Source organism: Akebia trifoliata, chromosome 13 (assembly GCF_017979445.1).
Source record: "Akebia trifoliata isolate Shusen 1 chromosome 13, ASM1797944v1, whole genome shotgun sequence".
Taxonomy (NCBI): domain Eukaryota; kingdom Viridiplantae; phylum Streptophyta; class Magnoliopsida; order Ranunculales; family Lardizabalaceae; genus Akebia; species Akebia trifoliata.
Window position 1 is genome coordinate 5,655,726 of NC_141387.1, and position 24,342 is coordinate 5,680,067.

The 24,342-nt window shown below is 32.4% G+C and overlaps 1 protein-coding gene across 1 annotated transcript; it reads right to left on the reverse strand.

Moving 5' to 3' along the window:
- Positions 1–3,010: 3,010 nt before the first annotated feature.
- On the reverse strand, positions 3,011–9,365 carry LOC147387524 (putative protein phosphatase 2C 52). The gene is made up of 6 exons (XM_086420548.1): positions 9,141–9,365; positions 7,279–7,797; positions 6,838–7,182; positions 6,648–6,765; positions 6,346–6,569; positions 3,011–3,612 (listed from the first exon to the last, which is right to left on the reverse strand). Exons 2-6 carry the CDS (start codon positions 7,483–7,485, stop codon positions 3,142–3,144), a joined length of 1,365 nt encoding a protein of 454 aa, XP_086276674.1. The 5' UTR covers positions 7,486–7,797; positions 9,141–9,365; the 3' UTR covers positions 3,011–3,141.
- Between the last annotated feature and the right edge of the window lie 14,977 nt (positions 9,366–24,342).

Sequence of the window (24,342 nt, forward strand, 5' to 3'; positions counted from 1 at the left end):
CTCCCTAGTATCTCTAATCCTCCTTATTCTTTCTCATTTTAATTTGTGTTTTTTCTCCGATCTTTCCATTTGCTTCAACTATGCTCAAAAGCCATAAGAGAATTATAATGTTTCTCTAACAAAAAAATACTATATGGTACCCCTAACAAGGTAGGGTTATTAACCTAATAACAGAAGCGCTCAGTTGGCAAAATGGGTAGATTGATTAACTGTAACTCCTTGTTGATCTGTCACGAACCATATCAAGGTGCTTCTAATTTTGATCCACATTTTAATGTTCACTTTTGCAAGAAGCATAAAGGTCAATCATTCAACAAACAGTATTTTCGAGTCCAAACACACTTTTGGCGGTAACCAGCTCTCAAATGTAACCTAAGACTATCATTATCATAGTAATCAAAGTTTGGATTCAGAAGTATTCGTTGAGGGATAGTTCGATTAATTTGGAAAGGATACAAAAAAACAATTCCCAAGATCATAAAAGTGATGTTTTTCACTAATACAATATGTGCATTATGAAGCTAGAAATTTGATTGGGAGATGGAGAGACTTGGAGGTTAATTAGGTCTGATTCAATCATGGTTTTAAATCTCGTCCGAGATTGAGACAACTTGTCCGATACGTCTCGGTACCTCCGCCAACAAGATGGATATACAAGTCAAACATATCGGACGAGATTTAAAATCAAAATTCATTTTTCTCATTGTTGAATGAGACAACTCAAAAGTATCGGAAAACTCATTTGAGATGACTCGGTCTCGTCCATGGACGAGACCTTAAAACAAGTTTTAAAACCATGGATTCAATCGATCACATTTTATTTTTTAGCAATGTTATCAAGCAACTCCTTACTCACTGATTTTTTTGCTTTACTCCACACACAAAAAAAAAAAAAAAGGCTATAAAATTTTGCAACACTAATCATCATCATTTGGGCAACCGAGACAATAAAATATGACCAAATTAAAAAGATTCATTTAGAGAATAATTGAACTAATAATGGCCAATACCATATGAGAGAGAGAGAGAGATTTAAAACTCTAACAAAGAATAATATTAGCACAGCTAATTAAGCTCTTTTGAACCTCTAAATACAACCCATCCATCTATACATAGAGGGCAAAACAAGACATTAACATCCTTTTGTGTACAAACTATCAAAAAATGAAGAACTCAAGCCATAGACATTCTCGACAGACGGCTAGGCGTTGGTCTGAAATTCCACCACGGTTGACTCAAATGACGAACCGGTGGTGTCAACGCCCTCCTCAAAAGCTCTTTTCCGGCGCCACCACTACGCCTTCTTCTCATCTTCTCACCACTTGGTACTCCCAACTCACGACGACTACTAGACCGGAATGAGCCCGAATGATTCATCAGAGATGCCAAGCACTTGTTCCGATGACCCAAACCCTTTTCATTCCGGTGCCCGGAATCTGACTTCTTGGCTGGAGTTCGCGGGATAGTTCCATTGGGTGTTTGTGGAATTCTACTTCTTTGCATTATTGTTTCTTCAAAGCTACAGATATTGACAGTTTTGTTGGCTTAATTTCTTCAGCTAAAGAAATTGAGAGAGATGGAAGATTGAGTGTTATCTTGGCTTTCTTCAGCTTTTTAGGATTTATAGTTTCTTTCTTTAAGTTGTTGTGGAAGGTTGAGTGCTTCCAACAGTTGACTTTTTCTTTCTTCCATAAGGTCGGCTTTGACCCATCCAAGTTTGGCAACTTGGAACCCAGTTTTTTTATTCTCTATTATTTGACTAATTTCAGGTTTGACAAATATTAAGGGTACTGTTTGAATTTGACTAATTTTGTGTTTGAGAAATTTTAAAAGGGAACCAAAGCTGCATGTATTTGGTAATTTTTGTCTTGAATTATGGTCTTAGTACCCAATCTAGGGTTTACAGGGAGAGCTGGTTTTGGATTGAGAAATCAACAAAGTATATAAGTTAGAGGTGAAATCATTTTTCTAACATATTCTCTCATCGATTATTCGTTGACATATGTTTAGTCGAGTATTCATCTTGTGTTTTCGCAATTATTTTTCAGTATTATATATCGCTAAGCATAGTATCAAAATAAACGAGGAATAATGTTTTTTTTTTATATTGGTAACGATGAATAATGTTGAATTGTGATCGAGTGGGGATAAGCGTTCTGTTTTACCACTATTCACCTTGTCTTCTTTAAAATTAAGAAGAAAAAAATTATAAAAACATGCGCAACTTCTGTTAAAATGCCCGTTTCAGTTCACTATTCATTTTAATTTTGAAAACATGTATAACAAGATCGCTGGTATTTATTCTAATTTGTAAAGTGACGATTTCATTGATAAAATTAAAACATGAGGAAATGAAATCATTGCTATTTGTTTTAATTTTAGAGCCAAATGAAGAGTTTTGAATTTTCCTTGAAAATTACATCAAGAGAAGGGAGTGGGAAAAAATAAAAGCGAAGAAAGGGTTTTTTACTTTTAACCAAAAAAAAAAATTCCTAAAAGAAAATAAAATTGGATTCTAAATTTATTAAGAGTAGGTTAATAAAAACAAAGGTGATTCCAACGAGCGAGAACTATTCTCCAAACGGATTGAGCAGTATCAACTTCATATGATTGAATCAATAACCGAAGTTTTCTCATTTAAAAATTTAAATTTTCTTCACAAGTACTTGAAGAATCTTATTATTATAGGATTTCTTCTAAAAAAAATAACAATAGAAGAAGATTAGAATATTCGTTTACTCTTACTTGGATTTTTACATTTAATTTCAATAACAGTGTGCCATAAACTTCTAATGAAAAGTTGTTGGGAGTTGTTGGGACAGTAGTAATTGTCTTATTAAATAGTTAAGATGGTCCAATTTGAAGTTGTCGTTGGGTCAAGATGGATTATTGAAATGGCCCACCCAAGAAGTGGTCTTAATGATGGACAGTCAAAAGTCAAGATCTGTGACTAGACGACACGTGTCAGCATTAGAGTGGATGAAAAATAGTTTGACCAAAGGTTCAAGAGTTTGATGAGAAAGAAAGCATTGACTTTAACCCAGTCAGACTTGATTTTGCCCAGAACAATTTTGGATTGCTGAGGCACATATGTCAGTGGAATTACAACAAATAAATTACAGTGATCCCACAAAAAAACAGTCAGGAATTTAACTTCTCTCCAGAAAATCTAGGAAGTTGAACAAGCGAGTTGACTCGGGTTACACCTTCCAAACCTGACCAGTTCTGATCTTCACTCGTTACATTCATGCCATTTTGTTCATCCTCAACATGCATTCTATTATTCAGGTCACTGTCTTCGGCTGACCTGACTGTAAAGTTCCTCTGCAAAGATGGTTCTGGGTTCTGGACTTCGTCCGATTCAATTGCTGTGCAAGAATGTTGGTCATGATTGGTGGCAGTAGAGATACCTTGGTCCTCTGTCTCAGATTCAGAATCCATTTTTCCATCCAAATACATGCAAACAACTGCACAATCATCCATTTTTGAAGTGGGGTATTTGAGTTTCCACTCACGAGCGGCAGAGTCGACTAGGATATGTGCAGCTGATGATCGAGTTGGAGCTGTAGACACAATCTCGACCACTTCTTCGTTGCTCAATACATCCCAAACCTGTAACATGATACCTAAGAATCACTTCCCACACATGTAATAAAACCACTCCCCCAAACCTGTAAACATGATACCTAAGAATCACTTCCAACACATGTAATAAAACCACACCCCCTTCATTGGTGTATTGGGAGCATCTTGAACCTGAGTACTCAGTAAGAGTCAATCCTCGTGCACGATATCTAGACATTTGTCTCTTGCCCAGTTAAGCAGACCCGACATCGAATGAGTCTCCATCAAAGAGTTTACCCAATAAAAGAATAACTGCGTGTTAATATGTGTCGGTGTTTATTGAGGAATTCATGTAACCCCACCACCGATTGTACACTTCTAAAAGAATTACTATTAGGAGAGAGTCCTAGAGAAATGAGAAGTTGATGTTGCACTAAGCAAGCAATAACAATTCCATTTCCATAAAAGAGATTTGACTCCCGAAATATGGATGACATGGATTTGGGCCTCTTCTATCTTCACTCTCCTTGTGTTATTTTCTAGGATTTCTATCGTATACCCTAGGAATCTAAGGTGTGGAAATTCATCGTGATTGCTCTAAAAGCATCAACGAATAAGGGTGATTTGGTCTTTCCGATCTCCAACAAGCAGGGACGACGTGACACAACTCCCATTCGACTTGTATGCCTAAACCTCTACAAAATGACTTCTAATCATCTGACACAAAGATTCCTTTCGTGGAGCTTTAGCTTGATTTTCAGCCTCTAAAGGAATAAAGGGGAACTGAATGGTTGAAAGTTATCCAACAATAATTATTTTCAGCCATGTATCTCTCTTAGGAGAGTCCATTATGCATCAGGTCTCATTCCCCAGAATGCTAGCCACTTGTCGTTTATTGTACTAAAAGGACTTCCATTTAGAGTCTCAGTTCTCATATTTCCTATTCATATAGTTTCTCAGTATAAATCAACATTCTCTATTACTTATCAAAAAAAAAAATCAACATTCTCTATGCATTGTCCCCAATGTTTTTGGCAACATGAGCTATATCTTCAGTCACATTCACCCTGATTTTGTTAGAGCAACTCCAACCGGTCTCTATATCTCTATATTTAGAGATAGAGACCTTTGACCCAAGCTCCAACCGGTCTCTTAATTTCTAACACACCCTCTAAATCATTATTCACATCTCTAGAATTGGAGACAAAGCAAAAAAATAGAGATGGTCTCTATTTCACTATTCATCTTATACAAATACCAATTGTGTCCCCATTATTTTACATAAATGCCATTCTTAATTTCCTTTTTCAATCAAAATATTTTAAATATAATTTTTGTCCCTTATTTATTTTCAATTATTATTATTCAATATTTTTAATTCTTTTATTAAATATTTATAAAAATATTTTAAACTCAGATTTAATCAATTGTTCAACCAAATTCGACAAAAAATTGTAATAAAAAATCAGTTTAATCATGAATATTCATTTTTTTAAATAAATGAAATTAATTTAGATGTATATATTTATATTTTCTACTAAACATAAGATGATCAGACCAAATTTGATTTCTCATACAATTGGTGGATTTTTATTTTTTATTTAAATTTGGGTGTAACTAGTAAAGTTGGGTTGCTAACAACATTTTTTTTTTTTTTTTAATATTTAAATTAGGGTGCAACAAGTAAAGTTGAGTTTCCAATAGCAAATTTTCTTTTGTTTTAATATTTAACTTGGGGTGTAACAAGTAAAGTTGGGTTGCCAATAACAATTTTCTTTTTTTTTAATATTTAACTTCAGGTGTAACAAATAAAGTTGGGTTGCCAATAGCAAGTTTATTGTTTTTTATTATGTGAATAGTGAATTAGAGATGTGAATAGTGATTTAGAGGTGTGACCCATTAGAGTTCATTTAGGTTCAAAGGAGATAATCATATCTCTAAAATGTGAGAATATGCTAAAATAGAGACACCCATTGGAGTTGCTCTTAGGAGTGCACTTTTTTTGGGTATAAATGGCGGTGAGGGATGGGGGCAAAGGGCATCCCCCAAGCAATGTAGAGGCAACTGTAGGAAGTTATTTGGGTATTCTTTTTTGGGGACTCCCCACTAATGAAGTGGACCAAATATGAGGGGTAGTGTAGACTATAGGGAGATTATCTCAACAGATTGAAGAAGGCTTCGATTGGGATGAATAGAAGGTTTATGAGTTAAGAGCTCTCTCTTACCTAAGAAAGCTGGGAGATGGGTGAATAAATTCAACCAGCTACTAGCCTAGTAGAGACAAGTGAGGGCCTGGGAATCTATTGTATTTGTTCAATTTACATAGTGGAAATTCTCTACCTTCAATATGGATGCAGCCCTTAGTGGTAAACCACAATAGTTTGTCTTCTCATGGTTGATTCATTTCTCATTCTCTAATTTTCTCTTAATATTTCTCATGGAATTCTAGGATTTTACCATCGGGTTAGGAACTATGATCCAAATAACATCGGATAGCAGGTGAACCGGGTCTTCGTTCTAAGTTACTTCGAATTAAGTCAATAGCTATTCATAGAAGCTGGTGGAGCAAGTTACCACAAGGTGATTCATAAGTGATGGTAGATTTCAAGAAATCTATGCTTGGTTTCTAGTAAACAAACCAAAAGTCTACAGTTTCTAATCAGTATCAAATGACAATTATATACAAGCAAAGGTGCTTCTATTTATTTATTTTTATTTCTCCGTCAGTGAATTTAAGTGCAGCAAATAAGATACTTATTGATATGAAGATACGGCACTTACCCCGTCAGAAGCAAGAACAATAAATTGATCCCTCTCTGTGAGAACCCGGTGAGAGAACTCGGGTATAGATATCACTCCATAATCCTTCAAACAGAAATCCCCAAATGCCCTAGCCATTGCTAAACCAGGGGCATCATCAAATGGCAACCAAACCCTAGGAACTTCGGGTTCATCTTGGAGTGCAAAGACCCTTCCTTTACACCTTTTAATCCGTTCAGCTTCCCCTATAACAGATCACGATTAAAGGAGTAAGTTTCAATAACACACACATCACTATGAAAGTAGCTAATATCAAGACATACTTGGCAAGTCGGGCTTCAGATCAACTGTTAACTGTATTGCGACCATGGAATCAGTGGCATCTTTAGATCCCAAAATCGCCCGAGAATCCCCAATGTTTCCCATGAAAAGATTAAGCCCCTTAAAATCAGATAAAAACAGAGCATTAATAATTGGAACAAAAAGAAATAATAACAGATTCTGGTGACGCACCTGTTTCACTATAGTTACAGCAGTGCTGCCACTGCAGAAGCAGTCCAAGGTAGGATGAGACTTCAGATCCTTGTCCATGGCCTTGAATGACTTAAGAAATGCTTCTCTCCACAAAGACTCCGTTTGATCCTCAATCGAATCAGCCTTCTCAGAATCTCCTATATCCAGAGTCTTTTTCCTATTAAAACAGTAACCACTCGATCCATTTCCCCCCGATTCGTAAGATTGCATGAATGAGAGCAACTTAAATGGCAGAGAATCCCTAACTTTCCGGGCAACGAGATGGCCATACGGACCATGCCCATCAAAGACACCACAAAATATTGCATCTTCCGAGTCAAAATCCTACATGAAACAGATAATTTTTACACAATTTAAGACACAAATTAACATCCATGAATGGGTAAGAGGACTTGATAGGATGAACAGAACTGAACTTACTTCCCAGACAACCATAGCATCCTGGTTTATGCCTTTGCGTCCTTGTTGAGTGAAAATGCACGAAGTTCTGCTCTTCCCATTTGTGAAAATTCGGTTCGGTATATAAGGTAAGTGTTGCAAGGAAGTGACTTGTTCCGAGTATGATCTCTTCTTTCTTCCGCTCCTCCGTGATCCCAAACCAAAACTACTGCTACAACAACCCCCCATCTGCTTAGTCCCTAAGTGAAGGCATAAACTTCAACAGATCTCACTCAAAATCCCGAATTTTCCGAATAGTCAACCAGCCCAAAGTTATCCAAATTTTGGAAATTCTCACACATGAAACCAGTCTACTTCCAATATCGGTATTGGAAACAAATTTCGAACAGTTCAATGTTGTACAGATTCCTGAGATTCTCTCACATGCAACTAGTGTACTTCCAGCATTGGTATCGGAAAAAAAAAACTTCAATTAGGATTTAATTATTTCAGTCAAATCTGGATCCAGCATGTAAGATGCGAACACCACTAGAGAACCAGCTGAACAAAACGAGATAGAGTTCTTTAGTCAATAATCTTTTATAAGATGGCAATGACTTCTATTAAAGAAAATTTAACCGATCAAAATAGTATATGTTAAAATAATTAAAAAAATCATTGTTAACCAATGGAATAGAAAATACACAAATCTGTCCTGATTTGTTTGTTGTTCAACAAGAATCTCAAAGAATAGAAAATAAAATTGCAGGAGAGAGAGTGAGAAATTTACATAAAATAACATAATTAATTGTTAGAATTTAGAAGACGGAGAATACTATAAACAAAACAGGGGAATCTTCTACATATCTTCCAAGAAGATACCGTAAAATGAGAAACTTGTCTTGCTTTCGAGAACTTCAAGAGGATTTACGAAGCACAAAAGCAAATTAAATCATTTTCCATTGAATTTCAAAAATCAAACAACAAGATCAATTGATCTCAAGCAGGTAGTCATGAAAACCCCAAAAAATAAAAGATTTTTTTTTTTCAAATAAAAGCTAAGAAATCAACGAAACTTTGATGAACAAATAGTTTAAGAAGAATATCAAGTGATTCGCAGAACCTCAGCTTTTGTTCGAAGTCTTGAAAGAGAAAAAAGTAAAAAAAGAAAGTAAAAAATTTACAAGATCTCTAACGCAGGTCCACACGAAAAAAGAACAGAGAAATTCTCTTGCATTTTAAACAATTTTTTTTATGGACAAAACGAAGTAGACCAAAAAGGAAGAAAATTTGCTCTGTAGATCTCCCACTAAACTTGAATAAAGCAAAAGCGATCTACTGTAGTCTCGATCTCTGTTCGTAGAAAGAAAAAAAAAAAAGCATAATAGAAAAGCAGAAAAGGCAACACAATGGTATGATTTTGCCGATCCACGATCACGAATATCGAAAAAGGTAAGAAAAACTAAGAAAATCTAAGCAGTTCTGTTGAAAAATCAAAATCAAAAGCAAAAGCAAAAGTGAACAAGAAATAACTAAAGGAATCCGAATTTGTTCTCTCGCTAGTCGCTAAAGATCTTCCATAAAAAAAAGCTGTCGATTTCAAATTTAAATTTCTCCTCGAACATTCATAAAACAAGTTTTTTTTTTAAATGAAAATCGAAGCACTAAATTTTCATTAACGAACACAAACTAAGCGATCTTCAATCGAAAACTACAGAGATTAGTAGAAATTCAAAATCATCTTTGAAATGAAACAATGAACAAAAATAAATTTTATGGATTTAGCATTTTTTTTTTCACAGAAACAAGAACTAGATGATTTGCAGTAACAACTAACAACAAATTCTACCACACTAAAAGCTACAAACAAACAAAGAAGAGTTAGGCATATGAGATGTCCGTACAGATTTAGTATTTTTTCTTCAAAAACTCCATGGACGTGTTCAAGGATTACAAACGAAGCAATTTCTTTGAAGATCAGAAATCTCACTCGCAGAAGATGAAGAAGAAGCCAAGCGGACAGAGAAGAAAGGGAGGTGGGGGTTGTGTCACGTGCCGATGCACATGCAGGAGCTTTCCAGCCATTCCAGGACAGAATTTATTACAGAAGTAGGAAAGAGAGAGAGAGAGAGAAGGAGAAAGAGAAAGAATCGAGACTATTTAAAAGAGTTGTTATTGGCACCCCAACTTTTACTTATGAAACATTTACTTCACCCCAGTTAAAGATTTTTTTTTAAACACACTCTTTAAATATTACAAAGCTTTGGGTCAAATTATAATCTCACCCTTACAAAACATTATCACACTCCTTCAAACAATTTCAATGATTGTTTATAATTATGATTAGGCTCATATTAAATTCTAGATCCAAAAAAAAATGAGAGAGAGATTCTATTCTATTCCCCCCTCCTCCTCCTCCTCCTCCTCCTCCTTTACCCCTAAAGGGGATAAAAATGAAATAAAATAAAGTCAAGGGTATTAATAAAATATTTGAGGAATTATAACTTGTTGGTCCTCTTTAAAATTAAGGGGATAAAAGGAAAAAAAATAAAATCGAATGTATTATTAAAAAATTTAAGATTAAAAGATAAAAGATGAAAAATAATAAAGTGAGTTAAAGGAGTAAAATATGAGATATAGTAAAGTTAGAGAAGGGTGAAGTAGAACAATAATAAAGTGAGTCCCACAAAAATTGTAGTTTGATAGGAAATTGTTCCCAACAAACATAGGCCCTATGCCCTACAGATGTGTTTTATTATATATATTTTTGTAAATGCACGTGCACAACTTATGACAAAATTATGATTCTGATACACATTTCATTTTAATTCCAAAAACATGTTTCTAGTGAGATCACTACTTTTATAATCAGCAAAATCACAAGTAATGTAAAAAGTAAAATACCCTTAATATTTTTAACAGAGAGATCATTGATAATTTATCAATGAGATCGTTGATTATAAAAGTGACGAACTCGTTGGAAAACATGTTTTTGGAATTAAAATGAAAAGTGTACCAAAATCAGAATTTAGCATAATTTAGCCTTACATATTTACTTTATTTTTCATTGGGATGTAAAATAAGTGCAACTCTCCTATTTAATAGATCTAGCCTTTTTGTAGGCGGACAATAAACTGAAAGTACTATTTATCCATTTTCCTTTTAAGTTGAAATAATTCTCTCCAAACCTTTTATTTTCAACTTAATTATAAATTAAGAGAGTTACTATTGGCACTCCATCTTTTACTTATTACACCCCAATTAAAAGTAAAGAAAATAAGTGAATGGTTGAAAATAAGTAAAAGTTGCGATGCCAATAAAAGCTCTTTCATTTTTTAAGTAGATTTCTCATTTTTGGATTTAGGATTTTATATACAGTCTAATCATAATTGTAAACAACAACTGATGCAGTTTGCACATTGTTTTTATATTTTGTAATATTGAAATTATAATTTGACCCAAACCTATGTAATGTTTGAAGTAAAGGTAGGGGTGTCAATGGTATTTTTGTTTTGATTTTTATTGGTTTTGAGTCCGGTTCTAAAATAAATGGAACCGCAACTGCCAAAAAACACGAGTACTATTCGTCATAAATTATCAAATAGAAAAACATAGAACAAATAAAATGAAACCTTGATAAGAAATGATCGATCCACAGAGACAACGTTGATTTAAGTTCTAACTTAAGACAATTAAGCATAAAGTAATCCATTAAAACTGATTTAAAATGATCAAACTAATTAAAAATAATAAGAATAACAAAATATGGAATTAACAATGAAAAAAGGGTTAGATAGGTCAAATCCACAAAAACCAATCAACTTTACCAAAATATTTGTGTTGATTATCTCAATCCAACAAATAATCTAATATTGTTGGATCAAAAGACTAATCCGTTTAAACACAAATAATAGATCATTAATTGTGATTAATCTCAGAGAAACTAAATCATAAAAGCTACATAAATCGTTCTTAATAGAGTATGATTTAACTTGAACTGATTTAAATCAAAATCATCAAAATCAAGATAACATAGACTAGAATCTAATGATTAATCACTAAAATATCATCACATGTAAATATTGAAACACAAATACAAAACAGAACAACTGAATAAGATTATTTTGGTCATGACTTCCTCAACCTTTTTAATAGAGGGTCTAGCCATAGATCTTTCAGGAACAATAAAAACATAAAATAAAGAAAAGGTAAGAGAAGAGAGGAGAGAAAAGTTATTCTTTTATTGATCTTGATCTAAAAGTAGTTGTTGCTCTTTTCATTATAAAACTTGACAAGAAAACTAAAACTTACAAAGAAAAATAAAGAAACTAAAAACTAAGTTAAGAAGATCCTATAATCTAACTTGTCTTGTTTCTATTTATATAGATAGTTGGAATTATCTCTAATCTCCAAAATTTTCATAATATCCTCAACAACAAACCCTAATTGATTGCATGATTCTTTGTGTAACAAACAAGTCAACACCACGTCTTTAAGTGAATTTCTGTCTTTATCGCGTTGCGGTGAACGTGGGCCAAAAAGACCTCCATTTTGGGCTAGGCCTTAGTTGTGGACACTTAAGTATAGTGGAAGCATGAAACATACCTAATTTGTTCAATTGTCCCTCATACTTTTGACCTATCACAGATAAATAATAAAAATTAGGCCAATATCACAATAAACATGAAATAACTAACAAATAAAGACTATGCAATATATTATGTCAATTTAGGGGAACTATCAAATAATTCTCATTAAAGTTTTTTGTAAATTGCGCCTTAAAATGACTTTCTAGGCCCCCATCAGTTTTGATTCTCAAGAATCGAAAGAGAAAAAAAAAAATCAAATCATTATAAATCTTTTTTTCTTTCAAAAATTTAATATATTATCTACAAATCTATTAACTATCACACCCAATTAAATATTAAAACACGTTATTCTAACATTAATAAAGTTTGGCTCAAGTTATTATCTCAACCTTTCATATTATTATAATACTTATTCAAACAATTTCAATAGTTGTTTAGATTTAGGATTAGACCATATAATATCCGAAACCTAAAAATAGAAATCTAACTAAAAATAAATTAGAGAGCTTCTAATGACACTAACTTTTACTTATTCCTAATCATTCTTTTATTTTGGGCGAATCTCCAAATTTTGCACTGAATATATCGAAATTCCAATTTCAATACACTATTCATTCTAATTTTCAAAACATGCATGCGGTATACTATTCACTTTTTAGGTGTACGAACTCGTAATTTCATCACTTTAATTTAATATCTATGAATTCATAACTTTTAAACTTACGAGTTTGTAGATATGTAAAAGTGAACAGTGTGCCATATGCATGTTTTCGTAAATAAAATGAACAGTGCATTGAAACCGTAATTAGAATAAAAGTCATGCATGTTTTTGTAAATATTTCTTTACTTTTTATATTTTAATTGGAGTGTAGTAAGTAAAAGTTAGGGTGTCAATAACAACTCTCTAGAAAATGATAAATCTCATTATTTAAAAGTAAATAGAATCTTCTATGGGAGAAAATGCAAATAGTACTAAAGTTTAGGTTTTCTCTGTAAACACCCTTTAATTTAGAGAGTTACTAAAGACAGTGTGCAATTTGTGATTTATATAAGAATTGGTGTGGCATTAGTAAAAGTTGGTGAGGCAATAGTAGTTCTCTCAATTTAAGAGAAGGTGGAGAAGCATTGAATGCAAAGTGAAGGTAGGCAGGCCACACAAAGATGCTGTGGTTACGATGGACCCATCACTCATGCCATCTGCGTGAATTTAAATTAAAAAAATAAAAAATAAAAAATAAAAAATAAAAAAAAGCCAGATGGAGAAAAGTTTCCTCTTTTACAAGTTATATATCATCATTATTATTATTATATCCTCGAGATACGTACATAAAAAAGAAACGAATATGATCTGAGGTCGAAAATAACTCTGTATCTCTTTCTTGCATGGGCAGTTTAGTTTTGCTTGCCCGGGCAAAGCTGACACCTGTCCAACACCTAATTGGGCACGAGAAAGAAGTTGACCTCCTCCATCACACTTCATCCGTGCTTCCTATATCCTTCTCTATGTAGAGCTGCTATTGGCACCCCCAACGTTTACTTATTACATCTCAATTAAAAATAAAGAAAATTAGTGAATGATTAAAAATAATTAAAGTTGGGGTGCCAATAATTTTTGTGTCTTGCTAATCATAATTGTAAATAAAAATTGTTTGAGTAAGGTAGTGTTTGTTTGCGCTATTTTTCAGTGCTTATTGCTGAAAAAAATTAAATTCAGCACTTTTGTCAAAATAGCGCGTTTGTTTACTTGTGCTTATTACTGAAAATAAGTGAAAAAAATTCAGCACTATTTTGATGCTGAAAAAAAGTGCTGAAGCGGTAAGCACTTCACTTTTTTCAACACGGACAAGTATGCCCTTTGTTTTTTTGAGCATGGACAAGTATACCCTTATTCTTAAAAGGATATTACCTCTTATATCCCATGGATAAGTATATAAACACCCCACAAATTAATAAACCCACACCATAGCTAAATTATTTTGTCTTGTATGGGTTAAAAGTTTTGGAATGAGTTGATTTTTGGTGAGGATGATCTCTACAATGAGGAGATCATCCTCACAAAAAATCAGCACATCTTGAAACTTCTAACCCTATCAAAACAAGTTCAAGAACAGTAAATTATCCTTTTTTTTTTTTTGAAAACTATTTTTAACGAGTTAGAAGTTTCAAAATAGACTGATTTTTGGTGATGATGATCTCTAGACCATATAGACCATCCTCACTAAAAATTTGCTCATTCCAAAAACTTTAACCCATATAAAACAAAACAAAAAATGGCTATAGTGTGGGATGTCCTTATTAATTCATAGGGTGCTTTTATAATTACACATCCTTCATTTCCATCGAAAATTATTCATCCAAAATGAAGTTCTTTTAAAGTTGATTTCAAATTTTGGTGACTTGTATGACATTATTATTTTTAATTTGAAATTTGTGGGTTTTTATAAATAGAAATTATTATTTATAAATTGAAGATTATTTGAGTATTATTTATTATTTAAAAATAAATTATATTTTAATTTTATAAAAAATAATATAATTTATTGTGTTTGATAATAAATAAGTATTTGAAACATGTAAACAATGTATAATATGATTGTAAGGGTAACAAAGACAATTTATCAGTTTCAGCAATGTGTAACAAACATGATTCAACATCTAAACAAACAACTTTTTCAGCACTTAAATTCAGCGCTTATTAGTTTCAGCGCTTAATGTTATTCAGCACTTATTTTTTTCAGTTTAACAAACAGCACCTAAGTGTTATAATGTTTTGTAATGTTGAGCTCAGTGGTTTAAAAATCATATTGGACCGATTTTCGACTGGGTTAGACCAAACCTATTAGTTTCTACGGGTTGAGGCAATAAAACAACTTAATTTGATAAAAATCAATTGGCTCGCTTGATTCTATTGGTTCAACCAATTTAACCAATGACCTTGTCGGGTTTATGAAAAGATCGATCCAATTTTTGGGTGACTTTTAACAGAGTCCGTCATAATTAGGTGAATATTTGAAATGTCCCTTGTATGTTGAAATTGGTGATATGTCCTCTTGACTTAAGGTATTCTCTTATAAACTAATGAAAAATGGTCGAACTTAGAAATATTTTAAATAATGGACCCACTGGATTGTCACTTTGGAAAAATAAAGCTACAATTCTCTAAAGTTCATACTTAGACCATATTTAATATAAATAAGATAAATATATATATATAATTTTGGGCTTGATCCATGCCTTGAAAATGGACTACCATTAAATTCTTAAATTTTAAATTCAAATCCAAATCAAAAGTTATTAAAATCTCATAGTCTATACATCCTATGACATTGAATCGTGATATTTAAGTTGAATTTACCTGATTTTGGGAATGAATAAAAAATACTTACTTAATATTTCATTTTTGGGTCTGATCGATTTGACCTAGTGATCAGACCACTTTAGACTGACTTGTTCAATCATACTAGTAAATGACCGGTCCAATTTTTAAACACATTGGTTGAGATTATAATTTGAGTGAAACCATTGTAATGTTTGAAGACTGTGTTTTAATCTGTTATTGGTGTGTGATAAATAATTTAAGAAATTAGAGTGTAATAAGAAAAAGTTAGAGTGCCAATAACAACTTTCTTTTTTTTGTAACTTTCTTGCTTATTGTTTTAGATATTATTTTTTGAAACGAGATCATGGAGGAAGATTTGTGGAATGGGATAAAATGTTTCAAAGATAACTTTCTAAAAGCCCAAATTATTACCTATGAAGACCATGACACACCAACCATATGGTTGTTGGTACTTGGGATCTTGTAATGATCTAGGGGCGGATTTAGAGTGGGGGCACTCGCCCTGACAAGAATTTTTAAATTCTATGGATTAATGTGCTATTGTGACAGATTTTAGCGGCAGATAAAGAAATCTACCACTATTACCCCCACAATTTTTTTTCCACTCTTAGTTGCCCCCACAACTATTTTATTCACTCTTAATTGTCCCTACAATTTTTTTTTCTACTCTTGGTTGCCCTCACATGAGCAAAATCCTGGCTCCGTCCCTTTCGTAATCCATGCTCTCTAATATTCCTCTTGAGAGGTGTTGATTGAACTCCTAATCGGATCGCATGATTGTGCTCAATGGTTAAATTAATTGAGAATTTGGTAGAGTTTCCATGAAAGTTATCTATTTATTATCTTTTGGTCCTTACCTTAAACAAATATTGACTTGATTATATTAGTAACAATGTTGATTAACATGTGTTGGCATGAAATTTCCGTCTTTCATTATGTTTATGGAATGTTATGTCGCATGTACCTTTATAGAGTGTATGACATTTTCAAGTAGATTTTTGTCAAATCAACCTGTAGAAACGTCAGATTATATGAACTTAGCTACCATAACAAGCATAAATAATTATATTTTTCGAAAAATGTGTACCAACTCCTCCTTTGAAATATTTTGTCCTTGAAGATACTGATGTTGATTCAAGTTCATGAGTGATTTTTTGCTCATAGTCTAACAATCGTTGGACATGTGGCACAAATGACATAAGTGTGGCACAAATAATAAGCTCTCTCCTATCCACAGTGGAAAATAAAACTTTTGATCAGATTACCTTGTGTCATTCAAAAACATGATCAAATGACACAAGACAGTAGAGGACAAAATTCCATGAACTTAAAAAAGAAAAGAATAATACTAATAAAAAAAAATTCACTGTTGAATTTTAATTTTAAATTTGATTACTTGCTATTATCCATTTTCAACTCTTGAATCAAGTTTGAGAAACTTTATTTTATTTTATTTTTAAATATGAATTTTTTTCATGAAATCTAGAATGTTGTTAGTGTTAAATTATCAATGTGATCATCCATCTCAGCCCATCGACCATTTTTAAAATTTGAAATCTTAAAAATTAAATTTGTTATGGACAAAAGGGAGAGAAATTCTCTCTCTATTGCTTACGAAAATATATACTCTACGCCCAAAACAGATTGTGTCTAACAATTGTATTGGATTGGTTGTAATTTTCTTTTATTCCACAATAACTTCTAAATTCTTATTGAGACGAAATTTATTAGTAATTTAGGTTTTATTTAAAGAATTAAATAATTATTACTTTAAATATAATATATATAATTCATTGGATAAGATTTGGCTGACCGTGATGATGACCGCTTTAAATATGTTGTACCATTAAAATTTATAAAATTGGTGTATAATGTGCAAGTGGTTCATGATGATGTTTTTCAGGACGTAAAAAAATAAAATAAAATAAAACTTTACTAATAATGGAAATAGTAAAGTTAGGTGACCTCCTAGATTTATTTATTTTTGGGAAAATTACACTTTGACATCCTGTAATTTGATATAATTCCATATTAACCTTTTAATATTTTGATAATTACACTTACCTCCTTTATAATTATCTAAAGGTAAATTCCTTTTTATAAGGACCACTTTGCCTTCCTAAAATGTATATATATATATTTTTTTATAAATAAATATATGCCCATGAAAAAATGAGTTCGATGAATACTTAGGTTGGGTTTTTTTTTTAATTATTATTTTAAAATTTATTTTTATATTAAAAAAGACATAAAACAAGAGGAAAAAAATAGTAAAATAACATCTCAATTTGAAACCGTTAATGAAAGTGGAGGTAAGTCATCAAAATATTAAGGGGTTAAAATAGAATTATGTCAAATTATGGGGGTTAAAGTGTAATTTATCTTATTTTTTAAATAAAAGTTAGTTGGGTTACCTATCACTCAATTAATCAATTAGTCCCTGCCCCAACCTATTAAACAGCCACTTAATGCATATCTCCAACCTAAGGAACCCTAAGTTTCTAGGAGAAGTTTTGTTGTGAGAATTACATAATTTAATTGATGTAAACCCTTACCCTTTATGACAAGCCCTTGTGTTGTGTTTAGATTGAGAGAAATGAAGAGAAGAGAAGAGAAAATAAATGAGTTTCTCTTGTTTGAATTCTTAAGTGGGAAGAGAAGAGAAAATAATTAGAGACAAGATGAAAGAAAAATAGTTGAGTTTTCTTTCTCTCCAAAAATTGAGAGAAGAGAAGATAAATGGAGAGAAAATCTTTTAAAATATTTTATAATTTCAACTCTACCCTTAGGTTTATTTTAAGATATTTTAAAATTCTAAAATCATCGTTAGTTCTCTCCAGTCAATCCAAACATGGTCTCCTAACTTACTTTGTTGCATGTCGAAAAACTTTAGTGGCATCATGACATGCGACAATAGGGATTAGTCCCATCCCAAAGAAGGGTATGGGGTATCTGCACAATCGAAACCAATCATGGATTAATTGACGATTCACTTGATTAAGTTTCATGTTGTACATTGAAGGATTGTATCAACGATAGTTTTAGAACTCAAAGCCTTGGATGAGCACGGAGGTTAGTCAACTTGATGAAGCGTGAACAACTGGGATGAGATGAGCCATTTAAATATATATTAAAATAATTTATATATTTCAAAGTTAGATGAACAGGAATCTTGTTGGTTGAAGAGAGAGAGAGAGTAGTAAAAGATGAAGAGATTCTAGAAAAAGATGAACATTAACTACCTAAAAATTTGATAAAAAATAACCCATCCTATTAAAGAAAGGTGTGATATCATACCACAATCTTATAATATGACCATACCCAAATCTTATAATATAATAATTACATATTATTATATTATAAAATCACATCATTAGTGAAATTATGAATTTTAAAGATTGTATACTTTAGTAATTTTGAAGAATAATCCTTTAAAGTTTTGAAGGAATTTAGAGTTGAGTGGAAATCCAGGGTTGATTATGTTCCAGTAACAATATATGGTGTCTACATGACACGTTTTGGTTGGAAGTTAAACAAATTGGACTGCATACAATGTTGAAAATGACTTGGTTCGAAGTCCCATGTGTTTTAAACTTCTATTAAAACATGCCCATTCTTTTTTTGATGACGGGGGCTTTGTACCCATTAGCCCGACTAACAGGGGCGAGATAATTGGTCTCTTAGATCACCGTATCTTGCTCAAATCCTCCAGGTACATATGATATCCACAAACCATACATATAAGGTAAGAAGAGATAAATCTCCGCAGGCTGCTAATGAGGGGGTTTGAACTCAAGATCTATCTCAATGTCTTGGCCACTACGTCCAATACTCGTTGGTTTGCCATTCTTTTATTATTATTATTATTATTATTATTATCATCGATAAACCTATTTTTATTGAGTTCAGTAATTCAATGTTGATGAGATTTGAACTCAAGTCTCTGGTATCATCACACACAGAGTCTCTAGTATCATCACCCACTAACTTTACTAACTAAGCTAGTTGGCATGGGAAACCTTACTTTAATGTGATTCTTTAAGAGATACTGGTGCTTTCAAGAGGTTGGAGATGATGAGTTGAAGACAAGCACGAAGATGACCACTGATTTTATTTTATTTTATCTTATTAATTTTTAAGTTATTTTAGAGTTTGAAGATATTGGGAGTTGGAAAAAAGATTAGGATGTATGTGATTCAATTAATTTTTTTATGATGATCAATCAATTCTTTATCAATTATCTTCTTCATTATAAATTAAACAACTCCATAAGTCATGAAACTACCATCAATAATGTTAGTTTACATATTCAAACAAATTTAAGATAAAATCCTACCTTCATTTGGTTGGTTCAATGGTCGAAGTCGTTGACCAATGCATCGTAAGTGAAGTATTCGAAAATCAAAATAAAATATTAAAAGGAACTAATTCGAAACTGATTACCACCTTGGGTCATATGAATTCAACTTTACTTCTTGACTGATTTGGTTTTAACATTTAACAATTTGAACCAGTTCTTTTCTTTCTTTCTTTCCTTCCTTCTTTGTTTGTTTGTTTGTTTGTTTTTTGGTCTGGTTAACGTGTGCCCTTACGACACACGTTAAAGTATAATAGATACACTTGGGAAATTGAGTTTTGTATTAAAAATGCTCTTTAAAAACGTTTTTTCTACCAAAATATCATCAAATGCTTATTCCCATGGTGCATTTATTGTAATTTAACGTGTTTTTTAGTTTTTTTTTTCTAAAAGTAAAACCTTCCATGATTCTTTTGTCCCCAGATTTAATTGATTATATTTTAAAACATGTTTCAAAAAGTAGAAATGAATTTGTTTTATGGAGAAAACACATAATTACTAGATAGGGTCCACAAAGATGAACCCTACAGAAACAAGGTTTGGAAGTTCAGACCAGATCAAACCTCGACTGGGCCCAATTTTTTTTTTTTCCTTCCAGAGAGGCCCTTCTATCACATACCTTAACCCTTTTTAAATTTTTTAATTTTTAATTTTAAATTTTAAATTTTTTATATTTATTAATAGTATCAAGTTTTCAAGTAAATTGGGCTCTAAAGAGAAAACTGATTCCTTGTACATAGGGATGGCAATGACTCGAAATATACCCCATGTCCGATCTGGTCTGAACCAATTTAAAAAATCATGAAAAATCGGATTTTCAGACAAGATTTGGATTCGGATTGGAATCTTAGATCTGAAAAAATTTCGGATTGGATTCGGATCTACCCCAATCCATTCCGACAAAATCCGATCCGAATAAATTTTAATAATTTTTTTTATTATTCTTAATTTCATATCAATACATATAGATAAAACGTTTTAGTCTTTTTGAATTCCCTCTATATTTGCAGTTGGAATGTATATTTTTTAAAAATATTTTTTGAATATTGATCATTTGAAAATAAGGTATGTGTTCGGATCGGATTGATTTCGGATTAAGTATGAAATGAAACAGATCGGATTCGATTAAAAAATTCATTAATCCATTTGGATTGGGTACATGTTTAAAAAAATTTGGATCAGTACTGGAGTGGTATTAATCTGGTACTGAAGCGATTTGTTGCTAGCCCTACTTGTACAAATATTTATGGATTTTTTGCTAAAGAGCCCAAGCAGTCAACAAGAGAGACCCAATAGCTAGCCTTTGGACTAAAAGCCCAGCAGGCCTGCCCTATCCATTCATGTCCCTCAAACCAAATAATTGGGCTCTTGAAGTATTCTTTGTTTTCCATTGGCACCTAATTGTTATTTTGCAAAATACCATTGGGTTTGGAGGCAGTTTGCTTTCAACAGAAGTACTTCTATAAGAATCACTATTGTTTCTTGACAGTAGTGTTGTGGACATTAAGTGAAAAACAACTTCTACGGACATTAAAATTTTGGACATCTTTGTAGTTTATTTAAAATTCTTAAAATCATTTTGTGGGTATTTATGTCATTAACTTAAATAATATTGTAATTTTCATCCTTTTTTATTATTCTTTTTATCACATTTCGTCTAAATTCTTGCAGAAGCTAGAATTCAAAACTGGGTTGGTCGCGGGGCATCCCTTGCCTTTGAATTTGGTGCAATTTTGGATTCTATGTTATATGGGAAGACAATTTGTTCCAACGATGTTTTTTATTCTAAAAATCGCTTCTGAGGGTTCAGATGCTACCAAATGATATTAAAACACTAATGATTTTGAAGATCACAAAATTATATCACCATCATCCTCGAAACCTTATTTTTATATCCATTCTTATTTTTTCAATTTATTTTCTTTTGGATCTTTCTTTCACTTTTCTAAAATCTTTAACTTGCATGATATTTTTAAGTAAAGTTGCTATAGTTATATGAATACAAAATATTAATCTACACGACGTGAAAACTGGAAAATTCGACGGTCCAAGTTATGTTCCCCTGATTCGACGGCTTACAGGCATCAAATTTCTCCAATCCTCCATTAATTCGACGGTTTCAGTCCATAAAAAAAAAAATTATTCGAAGCCTTGGTCCGTTGAATTTCAAAATTTATGGAATTCGACGGTCTTGGGCCATCAAATATGGGTTTTTTTCAAATTGTGCTAAAAGGTGAAGACAATTGGTTTTTTTTTTTTTTGGCAAATGTTGAAGATGAGGGCATTTGGGTTATCTTTTTTTAATCACTCATGGCAGATAGAAGTCAAAGGGATTTATCATCAATTAGGGTTTCTCAAAATTGTACAATAATACACTGAAATGTAGGAAAGGTTGAGGTTTCAACAAAACCCAAACCATTAAATACTTGATATATATTTTGAAGTATTTTTGTGCACGTAATCAATCCAAACTCTTCTAAATGCAAAGAGAGTCTACTTGAGCTAAGTCACTCTTTGAGAGTGTGGAGTTTATTCAGCTAAGAACAACCTAATTGGTTTACCGTCAATTGCTGTAATTGGAATTAGGATTAATGACTCCACCTTTGGACTCAGTATAGTTTTTGAAGGAGGATTGATTGATCCATAAGCATAGCCGAAATAGATATTTGAGACAAGGACATGAATGCCAATGATAGGATGAAGATGCCACTATTGATGATCGCACGATGAAAATCAATCAATGGCCAAATGTAGCCTTACACATGACATGCTCTTGATTTTTCACAAATGGTCACATCAACAATTGCATTTGGTGAAGATGTAAGTGTCAGCTAGCTTAGTTGGTAAAGTTTACGAGAGATGGTACCATAGACCTGGGAAATAAATTTTGTCATCGCCAAGTTACTGGTCTCATTTAAAATAGGCTTACAAGTCACAAAAAAAAAAAAAAAAAAAAAAAAAATCTGTATTGATAAAAAGTATGGTGGAAAATACGAAACTAAACAAGCAAGAAGTAAAAACTATTGTGTCATACATGCTGTTAAAATATTTAGAAGATGGGGAATATCTCGCACATGGTAATAAATTTTTTTCAACTTCAAATAAATGCCCATATTAAATATACATAAAAGTAAATTTAATTAAATGCAATTAGTGCAAGAATTTTGTTTTGTAAAATAATTCATTACCAAACGAGATATTTTCTTTAATTCCTAGAGGATTGGCTTAGTGGTAAAATTAGCAACAAGGGTTTGTTCTCTCTGGTTGTAACTTTTTCAAAACTATGCGGCTTTTTTCCTTTGTTTTATGATGGGAACTATTGTGGTTTGTGGAGCCTGATTGTACTGGTTAACAAGGAGGTATTGTAAATCAAGCCATCCATTCACTTGGTCGAGCTTGATGGTGAGCTCATTGAGGGTTTGAGAGGGGCCGACGGTGCCCCCGAAAGAAAATTTTCAAAGGTATTTTTGTAATTTCACTAATATTATGTAAAACTCTAGTTAGATTTCTTGGGATATTTATATTTCTCATTTTTGATGAAATGGTGTAATCTGTAACTGTGAGTTTTTCTTTATAATGGAATAGGTGTGATCCATGCATGTATCTCAATTTAGAGGAAACCATATAAAATCTCTGTGTTTCTTTGTCTGATTGCATCTTGTGTTTGATTTTTCGATTTATTTTCTTGTTTCGATTGCACCTATTTTCTTAACAGGAACCGCGAGTGAAGGGAGTAAGTATGAGTATACCATGGAGGGTTTTTTGTTGATTTGCATCGAACAACTAAAATCTCCTTGATGATGGATCTTCCCTCCTTAAGAACATGTTGGGGCATTGATATGGTAATTGCCAAGCACCTTCTGACGTCAAGTTAGCTCGTCAGTTGAAGAGAATAATAGAAAAGCTTTCACTATCTCAAAAGTTGGCCCTAGAATTGGCCTTTCAAAATTCTCTATAAAAAGAGTCTCTCTCAAGAAGAGAAGATAGTCCATTTTCCTTTGAGATCTTCCTTTATATTTATCAGAAATCATCTTTCCTTAATTTTCCACCTCAACGCATCACCCCCTTTGTTTATCTTCCTCTAAATCTTTTGGATGGATAAAGGAAACAACCTATATAGTTTAGCAGTCGAAGAGGCCACATTTCTCTTTTCCTTTAATGACTTATTTCCTTATCTTCTCTTTCGATGTCATATTCTCTGATACAACATGGAACCATCTCTTTAGGAAAGAATATGATTGATCAGTGTGATTAATGCATGGTCAATCACTCTTAAAATTGAGATACTTTTCCAATGAGACTCAAACACAACATGATAACCTATCATGTTAAGCTGCCTAAGTCTACAATTCCTTCTCTAAGGATGAGTAAACACTTCGCTCATTCGGACAAACCATGCCGAATAGAATTATTGATCTGTACAAGTACTACAGGTTTGGGGCAAAGTTGGGTCAACTCTGTCATTGACCTTTCTTAGATCCGGATACGTATAGGGTCTAGATAAATTACCAGATTTATTCTACACTTGCTATATATACAAGAGGTGTTCAATGGTCATATGCAAAACCAAACATTTTTCAATATATGAGTTTGAAGTTTCGGAATGGACTAACATTTTGTGAGGGTAATCTCCATGGTGAGCAGATCATCCCCACCAAAAATCAACTCATTTTGAAACTTCTAACCCTAACAAGAGTGGTTTACAAAAATAGGACGATCCATGATTCTTCAACTCTTAAACTGGGGTTAGAAGTTTCAAAATGGGTTGATTTTTTGTAAGGATGATCTCCTTACCGTAGTGATCATCCTCACAAAATCAG

Bases quoted from the DNA above. Each gene is read 5' to 3' on its own strand.
- LOC147387524 (XM_086420548.1), bottom strand. From the start codon at position 7,485: ATGGGGGGTTGTTGTAGCAGTAGTTTTGGTTTGGGATCACGGAGGAGC. The intron at 7,183-7,278 runs GTAAGTTCAGTT...TGTTTCATGTAG, and splicing joins ATGCTATGGTTGTCTGGGAA to GATTTTGACTCGGAAGATGC. The intron at 6,766-6,837 runs GTGCGTCACCAG...TCTGATTTTAAG, and splicing joins CTGTAACTATAGTGAAACAG to GGGCTTAATCTTTTCATGGG.